This window comes from Octopus bimaculoides, chromosome 1 (assembly GCF_046866305.1).
Source record: "Octopus bimaculoides isolate indiv1 chromosome 1, ASM4686630v1, whole genome shotgun sequence".
Classification (NCBI taxonomy): domain Eukaryota; kingdom Metazoa; phylum Mollusca; class Cephalopoda; order Octopoda; family Octopodidae; genus Octopus; species Octopus bimaculoides.
The window spans coordinates 114,351,061-114,377,025 of record NC_142928.1 but is presented as its reverse complement, the minus strand read 5'-3'; the positions used below and the strand labels follow the sequence as shown (position 1 = coordinate 114,377,025).

At 35.7% G+C, this 25,965-nt stretch overlaps 1 protein-coding gene across 1 annotated transcript in view; it reads right to left on the bottom strand.

Annotated features, from left to right (window-relative positions):
* LOC106876453 (dynein beta chain, ciliary) overlaps positions 1 to 25,965 on the bottom strand; it is an 855,334-nt gene that overhangs the window by 321,865 nt on the left and 507,504 nt on the right. Inside the window, exons 32-33 of the mRNA XM_089350837.1 lie at positions 12,516 to 12,710; positions 2,192 to 2,402 (exon numbers count right to left, since the gene is read on the bottom strand). Of these exons, the coding sequence (XP_089206963.1) occupies positions 2,192 to 2,402; positions 12,516 to 12,710 (406 nt within the window). The remainder of the gene's footprint in view (positions 1 to 2,191; positions 2,403 to 12,515; positions 12,711 to 25,965) is intronic.

The following is a 25,965-nucleotide window of genomic DNA, read 5'->3' as shown; positions in this document are numbered from 1 at the left end:
TCTTGTGCCATTTCTGCTCAACCCATCATTCACTACAATATCTGTCTGTGTTTGGACTGCCTCTGCATAGGAGCCACCCAGACTCCCATCTCCAACATGAACATAAATTAATCTTCTCCCTTTGTCTCATTGCTCCTTATGACCATAATTAACCACTTTCTTTCTCTAACACCAACCCCCCACACCACCCACCTTCAACTCCCCTCCACTCCACCTGCACCCTCACCTCACACATACCACTATACAAACACCCATACACACTGTTCAACTCAGTACTCACATCACACACCTTCCCACTCCATACACACTAGCACCCAACATATCCCAGTATCCACACCACACACCATTATGAACACACTCACACATATTCTCCAATATTCTCACCACATACACCACTATATGAACACCCTTACACACTGTTCAATTCAGTACACACACCATTATGCACAATCCCACACATGATCACATGCACATGCATTCACACACTAGCACCCAATACCTCCCAACCCTTAACTCTTGTCATCCCCATCCCACCTCACATCTCTGTGCATTCCCCCACAACACACAGTAATCACTTCAAAAAGCACACACAGTGCCCATGCACACAACATGCCTGAACACAGACAATATACACACACACATAAATACATACAACTTTTGCACATAAACACATACATTATACTTGTACACTATAAGCTCACATACACACACACAAACACCCAAACAAGCAGACATCAACTGTTACACACAAGCATTTACACATGCACACACACACACACAGACACACACACACACACACACACACAAATACACGAAGTGCACATCACCCCACACAACACACGCACTAGGTTATTTGTACACACACAGGCTCATGGATTTGCACATGCACGATGACCCCATACATATGTACACATGTCCATATGCACACATGCATACACACCAGTATATGCCAGGGAGAAGCACACTCTGTCTCTGGTAAGGCAAGTGTGGAAGCAAAGTTTAGAATTGAAGGGCCTTAGAGTCAATGTTGCAAAAACACCAGTGTCGCATAACCAGCCCACTTAAAAAAGTACCTTTGGAGCGTCAGGCAACATGCTGTGCTTGAGGAGACCTATTGAGTCAAGTAAATCAAAATCAAATGGAAATTGTAGTTGTGGCCAATGCTAGTGCCGCCTGACTGGCTCCCATGCTGGTGGCATGCAATAAGCACAATTCATGTGTGTGTCACCTGACTAGTTCCATTCATACCAGTGCCACCTGACAAGTTCCCCATGCTAGTAACACGTAAAAAGCACCATCCAAATGTGGTCGATGCCAGCCCCCCACCCCACTCCAACTGGCTACTGTGCCGGTGGCACATAAAAAGCACCATCCAAATGTGGTCGATGCCAGTCCCGCCTGACTGGCTCCCATGCCAGTGGCATGTAAAAACCACCTACTACACTCTCAGAATGGTTGGTTTTAGGAAAGGCATCCAGCTGTAGAAACCTTGCCAGATCAGATTGGAGCCTGGTGCAGCCTCCTGGCTTGCCAGTCTCCAGTCAAACCATCCAACCCATGCTAACATGGAAAACAGACGTTAAATGATGATGATAATGATTATATACTGTTTAACTTCTTGAAAATTACGGAGATGTACTTGCATAGCATGCGACCTGATCTGAGATTGTGTGCTGGAACGAAAACAATTGCAGCGTGGCAGGTGTTTATAAGCCATTTAAAAAACACACAAAATCCGTTAGATTCACTTCAACATTTAAATTTAATTTGCCAAAATATTTTCGTCACTTCGAGACTGCGACCTGTTCACTGACAAATATCCAATACTGCAGCGACGAAAATATTTTGGCAAATTAAATTTAAATGTTGAAGTGAATCTAACGGTGTTTGTGTGTTTCTTAAATGGCTTATAAACACCTTCCACACTGCAATTGTGTTCTTGAAAATTATAGTATACTTACAAGCAGACACATTAACTTGTGTGTAAAAAGACATATACATAAATGAAGTTTGCTGTCCCCACATATGTAAATACATGCATATCCATTATAAATGCATACATACATATGCATATATCAAAGAGGGAGCAGTGAAAGAGAGTAATTTTATTATATATCAGTAAAGTGAAAAAAAAAAATGACTAAAGAATATAAATTAAACTGAAATGTATGCTTAACAGAGATTCATTTACCATCTTTCCATTCTCGTGTTGCTGGGTTAATGACACCAAAGAGTTCATCATTCGTTACTGCTTTTGGATCTAAATCTATGGCTATAGGTTTTAACTGCTGATTGCGATTTGTCTGCAGCAGACTATTCCAGACTTTACTTTTGCCAGTCCCAGGTTTCCCAATAATAAATACAGAATGCCTGACATCAAATAGTTCTTGAAGTTGAACCACCTGCAATTGGATATTTTTCTTGTTTTAATTTAAAAGCAAAATCATAATAGTAAAACTATCATCAAATTAAACCTTATTCCTCTCTTTAACATTGTATATCTGTTTTTTGGTTTACACAGTTATTTATAGGCATCTCTTGTGTAGTCACAAAATTGTTTCAAAAACTATCAGTCTATCTGCCTCTTCACATAGTTAGTATAAGAACAGAAAAACATAGATTTCACATGTAGTTCATAATTAAATTGTATTCAACTGTTACATTCAGATTTAAAACAATGTTAACCCAAATCATAGAGAACTGTAATCAGTAAACTGTTACTAATTTAATTACAAGACAAAGAAAAAACACTGAAAAGAAAAAAGAGAAAACCCTAAATATATTGATAATACACAGACAGATACACATGCATATAAATATATAAATACATCTATCTAGCTATCTATCTATCTATCTATCTATCTATCTATCTATATATATATATATATATATATATATATATATATATATATATATATATATATATATATATATATATACATATATATATATATATCATCATCATCAATTAACATTTGCTTTCCATGTTGGCATGGGGTGGACAGCTTGACATGGAGCTGTCCAGACCCCAGCTGTCTGTTGAGGTATGGTTTCTATGGCTGGACGCCCTTTCTAATGCCAACCACTTAACAAAGTGTGTTGGGTGCCATTTATGTGCCACCAGTACAGGTGTGTTTATACAACACCGACTTGGATGCATTAACACAGCATCAGCATGGGTGCTTTTTAAGTGGCACTGACACCTGAAATGACAAGCCTGTACGTGTGGAAGACAGTAATTTCACTTAGCATGATGTGTCTTATCAAGTACAGCAAATCACTATATTTCCCAGTCATTTCAACAGTGAGGCCCAGCATCTGAAGAGCCTTTCTCAACACTTTGTCTTGCATCTTCCTGGGTTTACTCTTTCCAAAGGTACCCTCCACAATAAGAGCTCAGTCCTTCTTTATGCAGCTGTCCTCATCCATACACATCACATGACCAAACCAGCGCAATCTTCTCTCTTGCACACAACATCTGATGCCTCTTATACCCAGTTTTCCTCTTAAATAATAAACACTCTGTCATGCATGGACACTGACATTACCCATCCAGCAAAGCATGCTAGCTTCATTTCTTTCAAGCCTTTGCAAGTCCTCTGCAGTATAAGGCCACCTTTCACTGCCATGTAACATAGCTGTACATACACAGGCATCATACAATCAGACAGCCCATTCTTATCCTAGCAATTACACTTTCAGAACTCCCTCCCCAACTGCTAACTTGGCCTCCTAGGTAGCAGAAGCTATCTACTACTACTAATGACCTCCCAAGCATTTGAAGGAGTCAATTGGCTGCATATTTTTAGTGTTTATTGTACCTGCACATTTGTCACACACAATGACTATATTCTCCACTAATCTTCCATTCATACTGCTGCACCTCTTATGCATCCAAAGTTTGCACTGGGTACAATGTACGGAGTTTCTACCAACACCCTTTCTTACATACTGAGCAGGGTGATCTCTCAGAAAGGATTTGTGATTTGTCCATTTTCCTACTTACTAGGCTTTTGGTCTTTGCTAAATTAACCCTAAAGCCTTTAGATTCCAGGCTTTGTTTCCACATCTGAAATACGGTGATATACCCCTGAAATGGCCATAGGTGCTTCATGTTTGTATTCCGACCTATATTTGTAATCCATTGTAAATGATGTTAAAACATGGTTTGACTTTACCGATGTTACCTGCTGGATGTTGGTTTAATGTATCGACTTGTGTGCCTTGATTTTCTGAGACTTAAATAACACTGATGGTGAAATATGGATTTTACTTTGTTACACATTGGATGTTCTGTTATTATGTCGTCCCGTGTACTTCAGTATTCCTGTGTATGAATTACGAAATTAGATTTTACCTGCTAAATTTGCTGTCATGAGGGAAGTAATGAACTTTCGTACAATTTAAACTTAAACCTCTTTTATTAGCTATTAACCTCAACGAATGAACTATTTTACTACGTTTCCCTATGTATTATTTTTTCTCTATATTATTTTTTTCTATATATATATATTTTTATTCCACTATATCTGTACCGGTCTATAATATTTTTAATCAACTTTTTAGTCGCAGTTTATTTATTTATGTTATTCTATTATATTTTTTATCGATTTTATTATTCTTATGTATAAAATTTTTTACTTCCCTTTGCTAATTTGGTTTTGTGGTTTATGCTGTACTTCTTATATGTGGTCATTGGTGGGCTGTGGCTTTTTGAGCCGATGACCTAACGGTTTTATTCTGCAATTAACTTTATATAAATATATATATATATATATATATATATATATATATATATATATATATATATATATATGTATGTATATATATATTAGATAATAAAACGAATGGCTTACACCTGGTAGATTACTGATAAAGCAAGGTCACTTTCACAGTGTTCATTATGTATATGGCAAATGAAAGACAGATGGAATATATGAGAATTTATTATCAATCACAACAATTGTTTTGACACATCTGACAGCGATCCCTCATGGGTGGGATACTTAACAACTGGTTCAGTAGCATCAGGTGGTGTAGATGTGTCTCATCAGGTGATAAATAGACAAAACGTGTTAAAATAAGTTCCACAATGTTTCTTCTCATTTCATAGAAAGAAAAGCAGCAAAATGAAGGAAATATCTTCATTTACATAGAAGATCAAAAATAAGATCACAGATGCAAAAAAGAAATGATCACACAATACAGGAGAAAAGTATTTTTTGCATCTGTGATTTATTTTTGATCTTTTATGTAAATAAAGATATTTCCTTCATTTTGCTGCTTTTCTTTCTACAAAATGAGAAGATATATTGCGGAACTGTTATCTTAATGATTTGTGTCTATTTATCACCCAATGAGACTCATCTGCACTGCCAGATGCTCCTGAACCAGTTGTTAAGCATCCCACCTGTGAAGGCTTGATGTCAGATGTATCGAAACAATTGTTGTGATTAATAATAAATTCTCATATATTCCATCTTCCGTCTTTTATTTACCATATATATACATACACATACATAATTAAGGATAAAATCTAATGATCTTATCAGTGGCCTTACTGCGGTATTATCTTAATCAAATACGCACATGGTTGAGATGAATAATCAAATTTGCCTCATATATATGTGTGAATATATGTATATATATATGTGTGGATATATATATTTGTATATATAAGAATGTATTTGTATGGGTATGTATATATATTTATATTCATGTACTTCTAGTATATTCTACTGATGACGGTAAAGTAATTTCTATTACTAAATCCGAAATTGGATGATCTAGAATTAATCTCAAAATTTTACTAAATCTCTGTTTTCAGTTGCTTGCTTTCAACCTTATGCTAATGGAGTCTAATTTGAAGTGGTTTTTAGAGTCATTTGATGTCTATCTCTAGTGTGTAGGTACTGTTTTTCAGTACCCTTAACTTTGATTATCTCTCTCTCTCTCTCTCTCTCTATATATATATATATATATATATATATATATATATATATATATACATACACAGACACACACACACATACTTACATACCTCTCTCTCTATTTATATACACACACACACACACACACACACATATATTCAGTCAGCTGTTCTTAAATCTGAAAGAAGCACACTCTAAAACAATTTTTCTGACCAGCCAATCATATTTTATGTAGACATTGGTTGCGACCAGTCAGAAAGTCATCACTGGTTTCACATTTATTATTGTACATAGCAATATAAGCAATCAATCAGATTTGCTGGTACATAACCTCTTTACCAAACGGGGTAAAAATACAGCCTTGGTCAGCTTGGTGGTGCACACCTGAAGCAAAATTTCTTATAAGTGGAAACCTTAATGTGGGCTTCTCTGCCTGCTGACTAGTGTACGGAAAATGTACATAAACTGATACTTTTTGAATGCAACTGAAGCCGTTGGAAGGTAGGTAACTCCATCTCTCCCAGAAAAGGTTTACACTGAAAATATTTCATTTCAGGTGTTTTTCTCCTATCAAGCTGTACAAGTCTGTATTTTCACCTCCATTAGTAAAGAGATTGTGTTCCTACAGCCAGCACATCTGATCAGTCACCTATATTGTGAAACCAAAGGTAACTTTCTTGCCGACCAATGACTACATTTTATATATGTATATATCTGCTGAGTGGTTGGTCTTAGGAAGGGCATCCAGCTGTAAAAATCCTGTCAAAACAGTCACAGAAGTTTGGTGCAGGCTTCGGCCTGGCCGGCTCTTGTTGTACCATCCCATCCATGCTAGCATGGAACACGGACGTTAAATGATGATGATTATCTATACATATATGTATAAAAGAGAGATTCTGTCCATTGAGGAAAATATTCTCACTGGTTGTGATAAATGCAACACCATCTTCGTTCCTTGCACACCAGCTGTATCATCTAATGTTCCATTCAAATTTAAGCCCTTACAGATTCCTATTCCACTTTTTTCTACCATGAGCATTAACAAAAGTCAGGGCCAATCACTAAAAGTTGCTGGATTGCAACTTGAAGAACGCAGAAGTTTGTATATGAAATTCATCTTTTTTCTACTTCAACTATTACATATTTTCCTCTTATATAATACACACATACAGGACAAGTAAACCTAAATCTGGCTGACAGGACACAGCATTTGTAATTTCATTGGACTATTACTTACTGTTGCCTTGCCTTCCATTCTTGTAATATAGCATCGGAATTTCAACACTAACATTGACAGGACACAGCATTTATAATTTCACTATTACTTACTGATATTCCTAATTAAAAAAATGTCTACCAAAAAAAAGACCATCAAAAAACAAACACCAAACAAACGCAAGATATGCAGTGCTTTTCCTATATGAACAGTGATGTTTCACTTGACCTGCAGCCTTTTCAGTGCCATTGCAGTCAACTGGGTTCTGTGAAGCTAGTGTTCCATATGATATACCCATTTTTCTAGCTTCTCGGCCTGAGAAACAGTAAAATTACCTTATCAACAATGGGTATCACTGCTAGTATATATATATGCATAAGATGAATTAAATCTGGCAGGCAGGAGAGAAGAATGTGATGTGTATGAGTAAAGACAGCTGTATAAAGAAGTGCCTGTCACTGGAAGTGGATGGTACCTGTTGAAGAGGGAGACCCAGGAAGACATGGGATAAAGTGGTGAGGATTGATCTCAGAATGGAGGAAAGGACAATGGACTGAGATGTCAGGTGATATGAGTTTCTAGAGAAGACACACCCACAGCAGCGAAAGTAAGTACTAGAAGTGTTGTGTCCCATTACATTTATGAATTTGTGTTGCAAGATTCCTCATATGAAACCGTGTGTTGAAACAGATATTGTTATATTTCAGGATGGGTTTTTTTTTCCCCCCAAATAAACACATACACACTGTATATTTGTTCTTCACTTGTTTATTACAGTTCTTATTTTATCTTATGACCATTGTCCAGAAACCTTTCGTCACACATTTGTGATTTCTTCAGCAACCTTTTTCATCCATGTGTACCCTCCTGCTCTGTTTAGTCTATTCTGTAAGGTAAATGGCCCTACTCAATATGTGGGAAAAGAGTAGGAAGTAATTCCATTCGCTGCACCCAGTGTAAGCTATAAACACATAAGAGATGCAGTGGAATCACAAGTAGATTAACAGATAAGGTCACTTTCATATGTAGCAGGTGTGCAGGAACAATAAGCACCTTACCCCAAGAAACCAAACTACATCTCCTCTTCTAAACTGCATCTTTTCTTCCTCACATTTCCTCTACAAACATTATTATCTCCTACTCCCCATCTCTGCCCTCACTGCCTGCTCACTGTATTGCTGCTCTCCCCTCCCCCTCTATATACCCAGGTTCCTACAAGTTACTGCAATTCTCACTCCCTACTTCACCTTCTTGGCAATACCTGGCTGCATATATTATGACCTCCGTACCTTGAGGGCATGCCCTGGCAATTGCCACCATTTATCTCTCTCTTCCTTACTCTACCAGTCCACCTAGGCTCTGATCTCTGTTACTTGTGAGTATACTTTAGCACTTCACCATCTCTCTCCTGCTCTCTTGCACTTTTGCTGTTTCTCACTCTCTTTCTCTTTCCCTTGCTCTTCCCTCTGGTTGGGTAGCCATGTATCTCCTCTACAGCAGTTTCTACCCTCATTCTTGATAACTCTCTCTCTCTTTCTCTCTTCTCTTGCTAGGTAACTAAGTATCTCCTTTACACCAGCATACCTGTTTCTGTCCTTTTTCTTGTACCTATCTCTCACCCACTCACTCTCTCTTCCTTTCACTCTCTCTCTCTCTCTTCATCTTCTGTCACTTCTCTCTTTCTCTGGCCAGGTAACCATGTACCTCCTCTATAGCAAGACACAAGTTTCTGCCTCTCTGTCACACCCTAATCTTTCATCATCTGACACAAGATCACCTCCTCTAAAGCCCCCTCCTCTATAACAAGACACTTGTTTCTGCTTCTCGCCTTACATCATCTGACATAAAAAAAACCCTCTTCCAATGCCCCTTCCCCTCTCAAAATTCTTTGTCTTGCAAGTTACTTAGTGATCCTGCCAGTGCTGGTGCCACATAAAAAGTATCCAGTCAACACTGCAAAGTGGTTGACATTTTGGAAAGCCATCCAGCTGTAAAATCCAAACCAAAACTAACCTTGCCTGTGCTGGTACCATGTAAAAAGCATTCAGTCCACTCTGCAGAGTGGTTGATGTTAGGAAAGGCATCCAGGCATAAAAACCCTATCAAAACAGACACAGTAGCCTGAGGTAGTCTTCTACTCGGCTAGCTTCTGTCAAACTGTCCAACCCACTCCTGCATGAAAGGCAAACATTAAACGATGGTGATAATGATATATATATATATATATATATTTACTTACATAATTACATTTCTTTTATTTTTTTTGTCTAACTTAATTTTTCACTTTTACTTCTTCTGGGTATCTTTTTCTCTCTGTCTCATGTAACAGTTTTCTGATAAACAGTTTTCTGATTCCTGATGATTTGGGTAAGCATTCTTTTTAAATTTATTTGATTAAAAATAATCAAATTAAAATTATGTCTCCTTATGTAATTATAAATTTGGTGGTGTGTAACTTAATGAATACAATGAACTATTTATAAAATTATAATATGAATTATTTATGTAGTATGAACTAATTATAGTATAAACTACTTACAAAATTTATGTTTTTCTGTTTTATGCCAAATATGTTGCTCTTAAAGATCATTTCAGTTGATTTATATATAAATATGCAAGTGGATCCCATATGGATTTAATGGAATGAAATAGCCTTTCATTAACTGAGCTTAGTTACTATGGATTTATTCCTTGATCTGTATACATCAATTCTTTATGTCTCAATGTATTGTAATGATAGTCTATCTGTATTTTTATTTGTCTTACATCTTCCTCTGCAAGATACAAGGTGGTATCAAAAAGTTCTGTAGCACACCAACAGGTGGCAGCACACAGTTGCTTGTGCAGTGAGAGCTAGCAGTGACCTTCATGAGGCAGTGTGCCAAGTGTCATCGCTGTTTTTACTTTGAAAGTCATGAAATTTGTGTTTTTGTGATCATGTATATACTGTAGTCTGCAATTTTGTCATGGACAGGAAGTTGGAACAAAGAGCCAAGGTGAACTTTTGCGTTATCTTTGGGAAATCTTCAACAGAAATATTGGGCATACTTCAGCAAGCTTACGGCAATGAGGCAATGGGTTGTACACAATGTTTCAAGTAGCATGGGCACTCCAAAAGTGGAAGAACATCCCTGGAAGACAATGAGCGATCTGGAAGACCTGCTATGAGCGTCACTCCCAAAAATGTGGAGAAAATTCATTAGCTTGTGCATGAGGTTCATCAGAGGACAATCAATGATATTGCTGATGAAGTTGGTCTATCGTATGGGTCTGTGCAGACAATCCTAACATTTGAATTGAACATGCATTGTGTCTCTACCAAGTTTGTCCCCAGCCTGCTGACTACTGAGCAAAAAGAACACTGCATCAAAATCTGTTAAGATCTCCATCAGTGTGCCACTGATGACCCATTCCTCATGTTGAGGATCATCACTGATGATGTGAGTTGGATCTACAGGTATGACTCTAAGACAAAGCAGCAGTCATCACAATGGAAAAGACCTTCAACTCCATGACTGAAGAAGGCATGATAGAGTCATAGCTCAATCAAGAGCATAGTCATCGTCTTTTTTGACATCTATGGTATTGTGCATTGAGAATTATCCCCCAGAGCCAGACTGTCAATCAAGAGTTCTACTGCAAGAGGACATTCAGTGAAAGCGACTGGATCTGTGGAGCATAAGAAATTGGATTCTTCATAATGACAACACACCCTTTTACCAAGCTCTCCTCACTCGTGAATTTCTCACCAAAATCAACATGGTATCACTTCCGTACATACTCTATTCATCAGATTTAGCATCTGTAGACTTCCATCTCTTCCCAAGATGAAAATGCAGCTTAAAGGTCACTGTTTTAACACTGTTGTCAAGATCAAGAGTGGATTGCTGAAGGTCTTTGACTCACTTATAGAAAATGACTTTGAGGCCAGATTGCAAAAGTGCTAAGAACGCTGGGGCTGATGTATTGCTGCATTAGGTGACTATTTTGAAGGAGATAATGTTAAAACTTAGGTAAGTAAGTTATTTTTATTCAACATAACTAGTCCGGGAACTTTTTGATACCACCTCATATTTATCTCATTGTCAACTGTACTGGGTCTGTTTTACACTCTTAACTTTTCATAGTACATGGATTGGTGTAGCTTTGTTAGTTTGCAATACTGAATAGTTGCTTTCATACATACCAATTTATTCTATACAATACGATAATGTTCTGTTTGTGGATAACTGTTCATTTCCTATCTTTCTGCATTTTGTTTGAGAAAGGGGTATTTCTAGGATCATTATACATGTATTACAATCTATATTCAATGGCATAAATATTTCTAAAGACGTTTTATTTTTCTAGTAACAGCTATGAAATCTTCCAAATTTGTGTTCTAACAAATCTGTGATATTGATATGATGGCTGAAACCATATATCCTTCAAATGAAAAGGTTTGCTTCAGAGACGTAAAAGCTGAAAGCTTTTATTTTCTGGTTTAATGATCTGACTCTCTAGTTTTCATATGTTGAAGCCCAATTTCCTGATATGCAATGACATATCAGGAGTAGCATGTTTAATCTGTGTTATTGGCTTGTTTTAGCCAGAAATAGCATTTACAATGTAGCAAAGAGAGCAGACTAGCTATGAAATATCAACTTGGATACAGCAATCACCAGGCAACCCAGTAGGTTGAACCCTCAGCTATTATATAATTTCTCAAATGATTATTTATATTTCAAACCTTACCCTTCCCTGTAAACAAATATTGTCTTTCTTTGTGTATGTAACAAGAGGTACCAAACATAGTTGTGCAGAAATTTTCTCGACAATCTTGAGGCTTAGAGTATGCTACTAAAATGCATTGTCTTAGGCATGTGTTTTATACCATAACTTCATGCTGAGCAATATCTTCTAAGTGGAATTTGGCATACAGAGATGATGTAGAAACTAGTGTGTGTGCATGCGCATGCACACACATCTTTTGCCAATGCAAGCAAAACCAAATAATCTGTGCTTTAAAATATACTGTGTAATGCTGGTTCTACTTGAGTTATACAAACAATCTCTGTAACACTCACTATGGATTGGCATCTTGATCACTAAATATGATACTAAAATAGTTATTTTTTTTAAAAATGACACAAAAAGTAGAGGATCAGAATTAAAAGATAATTTGAAATAATTACTTTAATATCTTACTATATCATGTTCAAATCATTCAAGGTTTACCTTCACTTCTTATACCTCCTAGCTTGATAAATTAAATGCAATAGCTGAATCATATAATTCTTCTATAAAAATGACTATGGTGTTAAGAAAATATGTTTGAAATAATACTCATTTCAAATTATTGGACACATACAAGAAAATTCAATACTTACTTTAAGAACAAAGCTTTCTTCTGGTTGCAATTTCTGATCTAATATAGCCTGTTTTATATTCTTCTCAAATTCAATGTTACGTTTCCGCGGTACATCCAAGGAAGGGAAGAGATCACTTATAAGTCCCATGAAAACTGGATAATCATCAGTCACAATTTTAGGGATGTTGAAATCTCGTAATGCTCTCATCAGTACCTACCAATATCAAACAGTGGCAAAATAAGTTCATTGTAAGAAATGGACTTGACTTATTTTTTTTTTTTTTTTTTTTTATCTTATATAGTATTTAGTTTCTAAATTAACTCTTTTAACAATATGCAAAACACTGAGCCACCTGAAATAACTTATGGAAAAAAATTCAGTGCTGCCTTTAGATAAGTTTTATCTTTGAAATATTCAAAGAAAACTGAGCTGCTTTTAATTTTTTAGAGTGTAGTGTTTTCAAAATATCTTTGAGAGTTTCAGAATGAAATGTTTTCATTTCTCTTTGCATTAAAAAGTTGTCTGTGCATCTAGTGAAGTGAAATGATATAGAAATCAAAGATCATCTAACTTTGAAACACAGGGATAAAACATCTCTACCCAGTAAACTTATAGCAATCTTTTTTGTGGAAATGGGGGTTTAATTTTATATTGTACTAGCAGAGGCACCCGGTGTTGCCCAGGAATGAAATTGCTGCTTATATACTTGAAGAAAGAAAGCAAAATATGCTGTATAGAAATTTGAGGACATTCTGTAGATGGACTCTCAGATGAATGATGGCTGGGCGCCTCTCATGAATGGGAAAATTGAAGATGCGCCAAAAACCTCATTGGTACTTGGAAACTTTTACGAAAATTAAAATGGGGATTAAATGAAAAAATGATTTACGTGAATATCCTCACAAGAGTAATTGAAATAAATGGCGATTGTAGAACCCCCCACGCATGCACACATGCACACACACACACACACACACACACACACACACACGCACAGAGTATCACACATCAGATGAAATGGACGTTTGTGTGTGTGTGTGTGACAGAGAGAGAGAATGATAGAGAGAGAGGTTTGTTGTCATGTATACGTACATGCATAAATATGCATACATCTTTGTGTGTGCGTGTGTGTGTGTGAGAGAGAGAGAGAGAGTGAGAGAGAGAATATTGCGAAGAATGAATGAAATAAACATGAAATGAAAAAGTCGTATAAATAAAAGCTCTTGTACGGAATGTTTAAATTTGTGGACTTAGTAAATATTTCGAACCTTTTTAAAGAAGTGAATCATAAATATGAAGAGCCTAACATTTATCCGAGGTCAAATTATTCATGCATCACAAGTATGGAAGCATTTGGTGAAGTTGATTTCACTTGAAAAGCGAATACACAGAAACGTCAAAATAGTGAGTGAAGCTTTTTGCCATTGCTACGTCAATACCGGAAGTTGACATTGCATCACAAGTATGTAAGCTTTTGGTACAAAAACGTCAAAATAGAGTGAAGCTTTTTGCCGTTGTTACGTCAATACCGGAAGTTGGCATTGAGGAACCTTTTTAAAGAAGTGGATCATAAATATAAAGCAATATTATTTATTTTTAATTTAAAAAATCAAATGAAGAGACTAACATTTATCCAAGGTCAAATTATTCATGCATCACAAGTATGGAAGCATTTGGTGAAGTCGATTTCACGTGAAGAGCGAATACACGGACATCTCTGTTTTATATATTAGAGATAAACATTGCTTACATCATAAGGATTTAGAAACTTCAAGTAATATGAAATAAATAATTTTTAATGGCAGAAATAGATAAAGCTATAAATAATAGCATGAAAAACACCCTTTGGAATGAAAAAGTCAAACCAAATTTTGTAAAACATGATAAAAATTCTACCAATGTACAAAAACAACCCTTAAAGTTTTATCCACCCAATTTAGAAGCACTGTTCTTACTTGTAAGAAATGCATGTCTCACAAGCAATTTTTCAAGTTTTTCAAGTTTTTCCATACCAGGAGCTTTTTACCCAATATTTTATGCACTAATTATTTAGCTTTCTCTATTTCAAGTTTTACCATTAAAAATGTTTTATCTTATATCTCTCAAAACAAACAATTTTTGCTGATAAGAACAAAACTTCTAAACTGGATGGAAAATGGAGAAAATTTAAAGGGTTGCTATGGTATAATGGTAGAACATCTGTCATGTTTACAGACATGGATTCGTGTTCCACAGACAGCCATTGGCATTTTTTATCCAATGGTTTTTTTTACCCAATATTCTACATGCTACAGCATTAGCTACTTCAAGTCACACCATTAAAAACTATATATATAAAAATGAGAATGTGTGTCTGTCTGTCTGTGTGTGTGTGTGTGTGAATCCCTAAAACTCGAGAACTACGCAACCAATTTCATTCAAATTTTACAGATGCCTTACTTAGGGTTCCAGTTGTGTTTTAGTCAAAAAAAAAATTTTTACTTCTTGCAGAGTTCGAGCCCACGGCAACATAATATCCCCTCCACTATTTAAGTATTACGTGTCAAAAGTGAAACAAAAACACTCATGTCAAATACTTTCACTTTAAAAATGAAACTATTCCACTAACTGAAACAATCACATTTCGATACTGTAATGACAGATACTTTCACTTTTATCGTGTGTGTATATATATATATATATATATATATATATATATATATATATATATATATTTTATATATATATATATATATATATATATATATATATATATATATATACAGAGAAAGAGAGAGAGAGAGAGAGAGAGAGAGAGAGATGTATATGTACACGTATATGTATAGATATATATATAGATATAGATCTAAATGCATACATGTATATGTATACATATGTGTAGATGTATATATATAGGTGTACATCTAATATGTACACATATATAAATGCATACAGATATCTATACATATATACACCCATACACACACATATATATATGCACACAAACACACACATTAGTCATTTCTTTTCTTATCCAAAATTACGTCAAAAGTATTGAATGGATCTTTAAGAAATTTGGAAATTATATTCTATGCATAATGGCCATAACCCCCATGAAAATTCATATATTTTTGATGTTGATGAAATTTTAACCATACATATTACACACAAATAGAGTAATATTTCTAAAAATTTTTTCTTCTTAGAAGTTACAAAGACCCCTTCATGGGGACTTCACACCCACAATTTAGTCATTTTTCCTAAGCAAAGACGAATACAGTTGTACCATTGGTAGCTATAGGGTCACCCGAACATAACAGATGAGCATTATTTGTAATTCAACGGTACAACAGTGTAAGACTATCCTTTCAGATATACTTACATTGTGATTTCTGCAATGTGGTGCATAAATTGTCAAGTAAATGAGACTCATCTTTGCCTCCACTGATTCACTTGCAAAGTGTTGAGTAAAATTATTTCGTTGCAGACCTCCTTTGAGTCTTTTTATTATCTCTGCGATACATATAGTCCCCAGTTGGTAACATTGATTTCAAGGCCTTCCCAGATGAGTGACTGGTTGTTCTAAGACATTTATTGATTGTAAGTATTTTCTGCACAGTTACCTATCGGTATAGTGGTCATTTGCAAACTCCAGAGGCAACACTTTCATTTCCCTTTACTCCAAATGTCACACATTGTTGTTTCAATTGGGTCATGCCCTTCCAATTGCTATAGATCCATAATGCATCTTAAAGCTGTGCCTGTCACCTGTATGGTGAGGAATCCTACATTGGGGAGTAGTAACGACTAGGCTACGGTAGCTGACTGATTATCGTGATCATTCATCTTTTGCTTTCCTGTAGCTTTGCTCTCTTTTACAAACCCAGTGAACATACATATATTTCCTATTTCAAAGAAATTCAAACAATACATATTACACACAAGTTAAAAAGATTCCCAACAATTCAACTTCTCTGGTTGACATTAATACACCCATCACCAATAGGGGCCTTAACTCCCACATTTTTCAGCTCCATGAGCTCCATTTTTCAGGAGCAAAATTCTTTTAGGGTCCATGTAGTGTCTTAGGCCAAAACAATTTTTAACTTACTGCATAGTTCAAGCCCACAGCAATATCATATCTCCTTCACTATTTCAGTATTGTGTGTCAAAAGTGAAACAATAACATCACTCTACTGTAATGTCAGATACTTTCACTCTAACACTGAAACTATTCCACTATTTCAGTATTACCTGTCAAAAGTGAAACAATAACATGTCGCTACTGTAATTTCAAATATTTTCACTTTAATATTTTCAATTTCATACTGAAACTATTAAAGTGAGAGTATACTCTCACATATATACAGGCATATTATAAGACCCAAGTTAAAAACATTCCCAACAATTCAACTTCTCTGGTTGACATTAACACCCCCACCCCCAATAGGGGCCTTCATTCCCACATTTTAGAGCTCCATGAGCTCCATTTTGCAGGAGCAAAATCTTTTTTACAGGTTCCAGAAGACTGAAATTTTGGAATATGCGCATAAAGTTCAATAGTATGGGATACATGTCTCATGATTAGAATTTTTTTAGGGTGTGTAAAAAGGGAAAGAACCCTCATGTGCAATTTTGATGAAATTCGAATCATATGTATTCCAGTTCCTTACAGAAAATATAACAGAAAAGTCTCATTTTTCAATTGCATGTAACACGGGCAACACCGGGTATCTCTGCTAATTTATAATATAAACATGTTCATAGTTTTCATATGTAGAGAAAATGTTCTTTTACAGCATATTACATGCTATAATGGAATCTCTCTCTCTCTCTCTCTCTCTCTCTCTCTCATATAAATACATATATGTATGCAAGAAGAAAATGGAAGAAAAATAACAGGAAGAAGTTGGTCGTTTGCGCTAGTAAGCCATTAATTTAATTAATTAATATAGAAAAGTGGTAGTAATAGAACATTTATGATTGTTTCTGTTTACCATTTGCAGTGGTAGACATCATCAGAATGCATAGTCATATGTAGAGGTAAGAAGAGCAAAAGATATAGGGATACATTGGTAACGAGAATAAAGACAAAGAATGGTGAGTTTTACATTATAGTGGATTTCCAAGTTGATAATTCTGCTGCAAAGTGGATGTAGGATGGAGGGTATTTTGATCAGTAGTCCCAAGTTTAAGTAAGAGCATATTTTCCATGTATTTATTCTGGCTAGACTTCACCGGCGGTATAAAGAAAGGGGATTAACTCTAACTCATGGTGAAAAGGGGGCTAACTCTATCCAAATTACTCAGGAAGTTTGTAGTAATAGAGGAAGCCCTGTGTAGGTCTAAAATAATTTATCATGGAGTGTGTAAAGCGAGTGAGGAGCGGAGGCATGTGGCTTAGTGGTTAAGGTGTCAGCATCATGATCGGAAGATTGTGGTTTCAATTCCTGGACTGTGTGACGCGTTGTGTTCTTGAGCAAAACACTTCATTTCACGTTGCTCCAGTCCACTCAGCTGGCAAAAATGAGTAACGCTGTGATGGACTGGCGTCCCGTCCAACTGGAGAAGACATACGCCATAGAAACCAGGAAACCAGGCCCATGAGCCTGGCCAGGCTTTAAAAGGGCGCGTTTATTTTGTGGAGGTGTGTGGCTTAGTGGTTAGGGTGTCAGCACCATGATCGTAAGATTGTGGTTTCAATTCCTGGACCGGGCAGCGCGTTGTGTTCCTGAGCAAAACACTTCATTTCACATTGCTCCAGTCCACTCAGCTGACAAAAATGAGTAACGCTGTGATGGACTGGTGTCCCGTCCAGCTGGAGAAGACATACGCCATAGAAACCGGGAAACCAGGCTCATGAGCCTGGCTAGGCTTTAAAAGGGCGCATTTATTTATTGTGGAGGTGCATTGGCCCAGTGGTTAGGGCAGCGGACTCGCGGTCGGAGGGTCGCAGTTTCGATTCCCAGACTGGGCGTTGTGAGTGTTTATTGAGCGAAAACACCTAAGCTCCACAAGGCTCCAGCAGGGGGTGGTGGCGACCCCTGTTGTACTCTTTCGCCGCAACTTTCTCTCACTCTTTCTTCCTGTTTCTTGAGTAATGCTGCGATGGACTGGTGTCCCGTTCAGTTGGAGGGAACACAGACGCCATAGAAACCGGGAAACTGGGCCCATGAGCCTGGCTAGGCTTTAAAAGGGTGGAAAAAAAAAGAAAAAAAAAAGCGAGTGAGGTTGGGAGGTGAATGTTTGCATGTAAGTAGTTTAAGTGGTTCCCAGCTAAATGGTATTATTTAGATGAAGAAGCTAGCGTAGGATTTGTACAGGGTCAAGTGGGTTTACCGATACTTGGAAAAGACAAAGAGGCCTATATGTAGACAAAACTTGTTTTCTCATATTTTCAATTAAGAAGAAGTGGTTTAGCCATTAGAATTACCAGGTGTTTGGTTAAACAGAGATCACAGCGTCTATTGGTAGAGCTGTAAGAAGTTGTTTTTACGAGTATGCACCATTCTAGTCTATATTCTATTTTTTTGTCCTTAAGCTCCCAGATATAGCTACTAAGCTCACTGAGAGAGAGACTTTTTTCTTCTTGTTGCATAGTGTCTAACAATATTTTACTCCATGTAAGTTGATGTGAATGCATGTCAGTTGGTCTCAGAGTCCAAGAGAGAAGCTTCTGTACGATAACTCAACATGCTGGAAATAGTAGTCAAATCTCCCTGAAATCACACCCTACCATTTTAAATTAAGTAATAGTAGACTAGAACAGGCTTACACAAACATGCCAAAACCTTTATGAAATTTAACTAGGCAACTCAATATCCCACCCACAGATGGAATGAAAAATAAAAACCCATGTCCAGAACTCTCCAACTGCATACCCTTATCTTTAACTAACCTAGTATATATCTCTTTTTCTTTCCCTTACCCAGCAGAATGAATACCACAGCCATGAAAATCTTCAACCACCCTAAAATAAAATACATTGCAAGAACTATACTTCAAATTAAGTTTATTTGTATTACAATAAGCCTGCCAAAACAGTAAAATAAACTTTGACCTAATTAGATGGAATCCACACAGCCAGCAACTGATGTGAAGCTGAAGTCAACCACAGAATTTTACAACCAGATTGAATTTCAGATTCAAACTAACCTCCCCTCACTTCCTTCAGAATCCTAAGCAATAAACAATTAACCGAATTCAGTCCACTTTAAGCCAAGCTGGTTGAAAGACTCTGATTGAAGCAGCTCAGAAAATTATACCTGGCTGCATATGCAACTGCCCATACTCTGTGCAGCGGAAACATGTGTAGGTCATTGTAACCATAAAAACATGCTGTACAACATACAATAAAATAAAAGGAAATAAATTTTGAGGATGTACTATTCTCCATATTCTTATCATTATAATTATTACACACACACACACACACACATCTATCTACATAACAGCCCACTAACTATTCTACTCTACCTATGTAAACTGTGGGTATGGGTGTATGATATCTACAATGAATATTTGCTATTTAGTATTGGGGAAGTTTCGTTTATAAGGATGTACTCCCGTATTTGTCTGAGTGTTGGATCTTTTGGGTGCTTGAATAATAAAATATCTGAGTAAAATATATAATAAAATATATGAATACTTGGAAAAATATCACAATATATGAAAAACATGAATATTTGGTAATCTTGTAAGGAAAATAGGTATTATAGACTTTCATTTAAAAAACTGTAGGGTTTATTATATGCATACACTAAATGTATATATATATGAATATGAACAAATATATGTACTTGCACAAACGTTCTGAAAGTTTTATCCATATATATATATATATATATATATATATATATATATATATATATATATATATATATACATATATATATAAAACCCTTCATAAAAGGACCCATAACACATACTACCACTGCTACCCACAAACACCACCCGAAACCACACCACAAACACACATACCCCCAAACCCCCTCCACACAAAACACATCCTCCCCCAACCCTACAAAAACCCTTTTCCCCCACAAAATAATCCAAACAAGACCCAACTCAAACCTCCTCCTCCCCCATACACTTGTTATTATCCCCCATCTCAATGCCCCCCACTCTCACATCAATAACAAACGAGGAATCCTACCCACACCTATGCATAAATCTCCCACCCAAGGAACCCCATACTGTCCACCCAACAAACACCCACAATCATACCACTTTTCCTACAGATCTTCATACCCACGCTACTCACACTAACACAACCACAATAACTACCTACCCCACTCCAACCTTGCATACAATCCACCCTACAAACACCCAAAAACCCACCGCATTTCTCACAAAACCTTAAACCATCACATCCCATACCAACACAATCACTATAACTACCCATCCACTTCCAACCTCTCCACCCAACAATACCCCTACCCCTTCTACCAGAACTCTAACAATCACTACACCACCCTACTTCAACAACCATTTTTTAGACAGAGGGGAGGAAAACAGGCACTACCGCTAATACAAACCCATCAAAAGAAAACTAAAAAGAAAACTAAAATAATAAATCTCTCTAATAAAACCCTTACACAAACCCAAATTAACATCCTAGCCAGAGGCTTAAAATTCACACCCACCCCAAGAACACCCAACCCGCCTGAGATCAAGGATGACATTTCAGAATTTTGCTGAAAGCTTCATTTAACAGAAGCTTCTATAGACCTCAACAATGAGGATGATTCAATTATTAAAAACAAAAGCAACTTCATACCTTCCAAAGGAAGGAATAAAGCACTGGACGATTTTTGCAACCACATCCAGAGTTTCCCTTTTACCCAGCCCAAAACTAAGGTCAAATCAAACTTTAATAGCATAGAATGGAAAAACCTAAGAGACTTACCACAGGACAAAAGCCTTACTATCAAAGAAGCTGACAAAGGTAGTACTGTAGTCCTAATGGACACAGATTTTTACAAACACCTAGCACTCTCCTTACTTAACGACAACTCTTTCTATGAAATTATCACCAACTATAAACAACATAAAACTCTCAAAAACCTCACCACCCTTATACTCCAGCAAGGTCAAGGACTCACGGACAAAGAAAAGGATTACATCACTAATTTCAAATGCAAGCCCAGCCTCTTCTATGGCCTCCCTAAAATCCGCAAGAACAAATCCATCACCGAAGCTTGCAAACTCTCCTCTGACATCTACATCAACATCAAGGCACCGGAAGATTTAAAACTAAGACCCATTAGAGCAGGCACCTCCTGCGAAACACACCGCTTAAGCAATTTCCTGGACATTCTTTTGAAACCTTTCCTAAGTCACATCAAAAGTTTCATTCGAGATGATATTGACATGCTCAATCACCTCCCGAAAACAACAAACGAGGAGTCACTCTTGGTTTCTTTTGACGTGATCAACCGTTATACAAATATCTCTCATGAATATGCTATTGAGGCAATTAAATTCTGGCTGCACAAACACCCAGAAACATTTCCTAATTGCATCAGCACAACCTTCATTATAGAATCACTTAAGTTCATTCTGACCAACAATTATTTCCTGTTTGCAAACACATACTTTCGCCAAAAATGTGGTATCACCATGGGTACCAAAGCTGCACCAGTCCTTGCGAACCTCATAATGTGTTTTTTTGAATTATCACTATATCAAATCTCATGCCAGAAATTTGGACACCTTTTCCACATCTACTTAATGGATAACTGGAAAAGATACTTGGATGATTGTTTCATCATATGGAAGGAATCCTATGAAAAACTTCTAGAATTCAAAACCATACTTAACAACATACATCCCAGCATTCAATTCACTATGGAATTCAGCAAACATCATCTCCCTTTTCTTGATCTCTTAATTATAAAAACACCTAATAACCAAATCACAACCAACATCTACCACAAACCTACAGACTCACAACAATACCTCCTTTTCAGCTCATGCCACCCAAAAAAACACCAAGATAAATATCCCCTTCAATTTAGCTAAAAGAATTTGCACCATTGTCTCTGACCCAACCACTTGAGAAATACGCTTACAAGACCTCAAAAAAAAAACACTATTACAACGCCAATATCCCTCCACACTCATAGATTTTGGAATAAAACATGCCAAGGAACTTGACAAAAACACACTAAAAACCAACCAACACAATAACACACCCAACCCCAAAATACTTCCATACATCTCCACCCACAACCCCAAAAACATCGAAGCATACACCACAAACCAACAAAACCTCCCCTTACTCACCACAGACCCGAAAATGAACAATATCATCAATACACACAAAGTCCTTAAATGCAAAAGGCAACACAAATCTTTGAAAAAACTCTTAACCAATGCCAAACTACATACACCACTTCCACACCCATCAATTAAAAAATATGCACGCCTTAATTGTGGTACCTGCCCCTACCTACTTGAAGGCTCTGAATTTACCTTCAAATGAGGAACAAAGTTTAAAATCAAAACCAATTTCTCTTGTTCCTCTGGGAACCTCATTTATGTCCTCACATGCGCAGGTTGCCAACACTTCTATATTGGACAGACAAGCCTCCCGTTCCGTAGAAGAGTAGCAGTCCATAAAGAACAAATAACTCTCCCTCAATACCGCCAAATTCCACTCAGTGGCCACATAGACTCTTGCGCTAGAAACAAAAACCCTAAATTCCTTATATTCCCTTTCTATCAATGTAAAGACAGAATCTCCACACAAGAATCAACAAGCAGAATCTTTTCATAGAGAAATTCCAACCATTTCTTAACGCACAAACCCCTCAGTGACCTTATTTCTCTAGGAACAGACATAAACTTCCTGTTGAAAAAGAGTCCATAACTCCAACTAAAGAGATTTGTCTCCCCTTACACACACTTCCTGTTTTGACACCACACTTCCTGCTTAACACAAACTTTTAGCCCTTTTCTCTTTTTTTTAAACCTAACACAATTCTCAATTTTCATGCATCCTTATTTTTCCAACTATTATCTACATGGATTACCATTGAACTTTAAAAGTTCAAAGACATAATGTATTGGTATATTCATTTTTTTATATATTATTTTTTTTTTATATATTATTTTTTTCATTTTTTACTTTTTTGTAAAAAACATTTTCATTCTCCCTCTTCTTGAAAATTTGCCATGCAATGAAAGTCGGTTAGAAATCTATATTAAAATATGCTTTCAGTTTAGCATTCTGCCTTATTATTATTTTTCATTTTCCAATCATTTCTCCACGTGCGGTTAACACAAGCCCACTATTTACTGACTTATATATATATATATATATATATATATATATATATATATATATATATATATATATATATGCATATACACACATATACACTACATATACATACACTTACATACTCACACAAACACTATATTACCATATATACATATGTATATATATATATACACACACACATTACATCCATATATATATATATATATATATATATATATATATATATATACATAACTCTGGGGAAGAGTTATTTCCGGACTTAGCACGCCAGATTGAAGACATTTGAAGGGATACACTGAATGTAAATTGTAGAACTCTACACGTGCTCTCTATCGGGTGAACGTCTTGTGTCTAGTTCTGGAAGTTATATTTTATAAATCGACAGACTACGCTGATGATCCTGCAGATATTTACTTATGTAGATTTTAACAGGTGAAACCATGGTATGTAGGTTAATCGTTTTTTTATTTAGTATTTTTTCATTTGTTTTGCCCTTTTACAATCTGTTGTGTCGCTAAATTTTTACTGAGAACATATTTTTCATGGTTAGATGATTCGGCATCTATTTCTAGCATATAGGAGTCCACTTTTGCTGGTCATTCCTCTTATTTTTGTATGTTATATAAATATATATATATATATATATATATATATATATATATATATACTACAAGCATACACTCATATGTATAAATATAAATATCATTATGTATATGAATATATGAATAAACACTTACAAATAAGGACTCTGTTATTTAGGGAGCAATATGCTAAGGAGGACTTATAGAATAAACAAAAGTTGATTGTGATTATAGAGAAACAAAGAGTATTCAGGTTAGGATAGAGATGGAAGGAATGTAATATTATGTGGGGTAGTTTGCCATAAGAGTTACAGGAATACACCAACATATATAAATAAACATCAATAATCATATGAATATACACTCACAAACAAATGCTTAGAAATATATGGAGTAATACCCTAGGGAGGAGTGGTACAATAAACATATATGGTATTTGAAATAGATAAGTTAAATTACAAATATAGGGGAAATAGAATAACATACAAAAGGTTGTTCTCAGACTAGGAAAATGGATAAGAAAAGGAAGAAAATAATATTATTATCTGTGGTAATTTGCTATAAAAATTATAGGGGCATAATACAGATAATAATGCTTATGGGTTGATATGATTACAATTCAGAAAATAAAATTATGGAATATGTGATTGGTGACAAATGAAAGGGAGGGATTTAGATGTACTATAAATAACTAATCAGGCAAAGAGGTAGAAAGATTAACACTGAGAGGGAGTGCATCCCAACAAGGTGTTATTTTTAATGGAAACACTAATACTAATAATAATTAGAGAAAGCTCTATGAAAGCAGAAATTTTTTTTCTCTACTGTTAAATAGAGGAAGGTTGGTTTTCAATACAAAGAAAATTTCACTTATACATAAATAATATTTCTTATTTCTTAAATCAATGCAGGAGCTGAGGCCAGAATTTTCCAATCAAGGTCATAACTAATTCCCTTATCCTTGAGTTCTCATATATATTTATTTAAACCAGTGGAATTGCTCTTATTTCTGTTCCTAAAAGTATAGAAATGGTAAGTCAATCTCTGTTTCATAGGATTTTGGGTAGCCCCCACATAAACCAATTTACTTGACTGAGTAATTACTATACATTGGTAAACTATCTCTTTTTTATTGCAAGAGTTATTAAAAGCACAATTATTATTATTTCTACAATCACAAAGTCTATACTATTGTGTGGGGTTTACACTGGTTTGGTTAGTGTGCATGGTGGAGGTAGCATGTGGTGAAGTATAGTTGTGATTGTTATTTCTGATGTTATTATTAGAGCTGTTATTATTGTTATTATTATTATCATTATTATTTTTTCTATTGGAGTAAAAAGTATCGAGTTTTTTATTATTCATGGAAGAGATGATAGTAGCTAGGTTATGTGTCAGGTTACAACCTATTCTTATTGTTTTACTATTAATAAGTTCCCAGTATTTATTATTTCCTTTAATAAAGTGTTTGTTAATTAGTTTAAATATGGATTTAACTAAGTTATTTTTGATTTTCATAGCATATAGTATTATTAGCCAGACAGTATCATTTCCTTGGTCTGCATAATTAGGATTACTATTTGTTGATCCTTTGCTTTTATTTGAACAATAATTATTATTG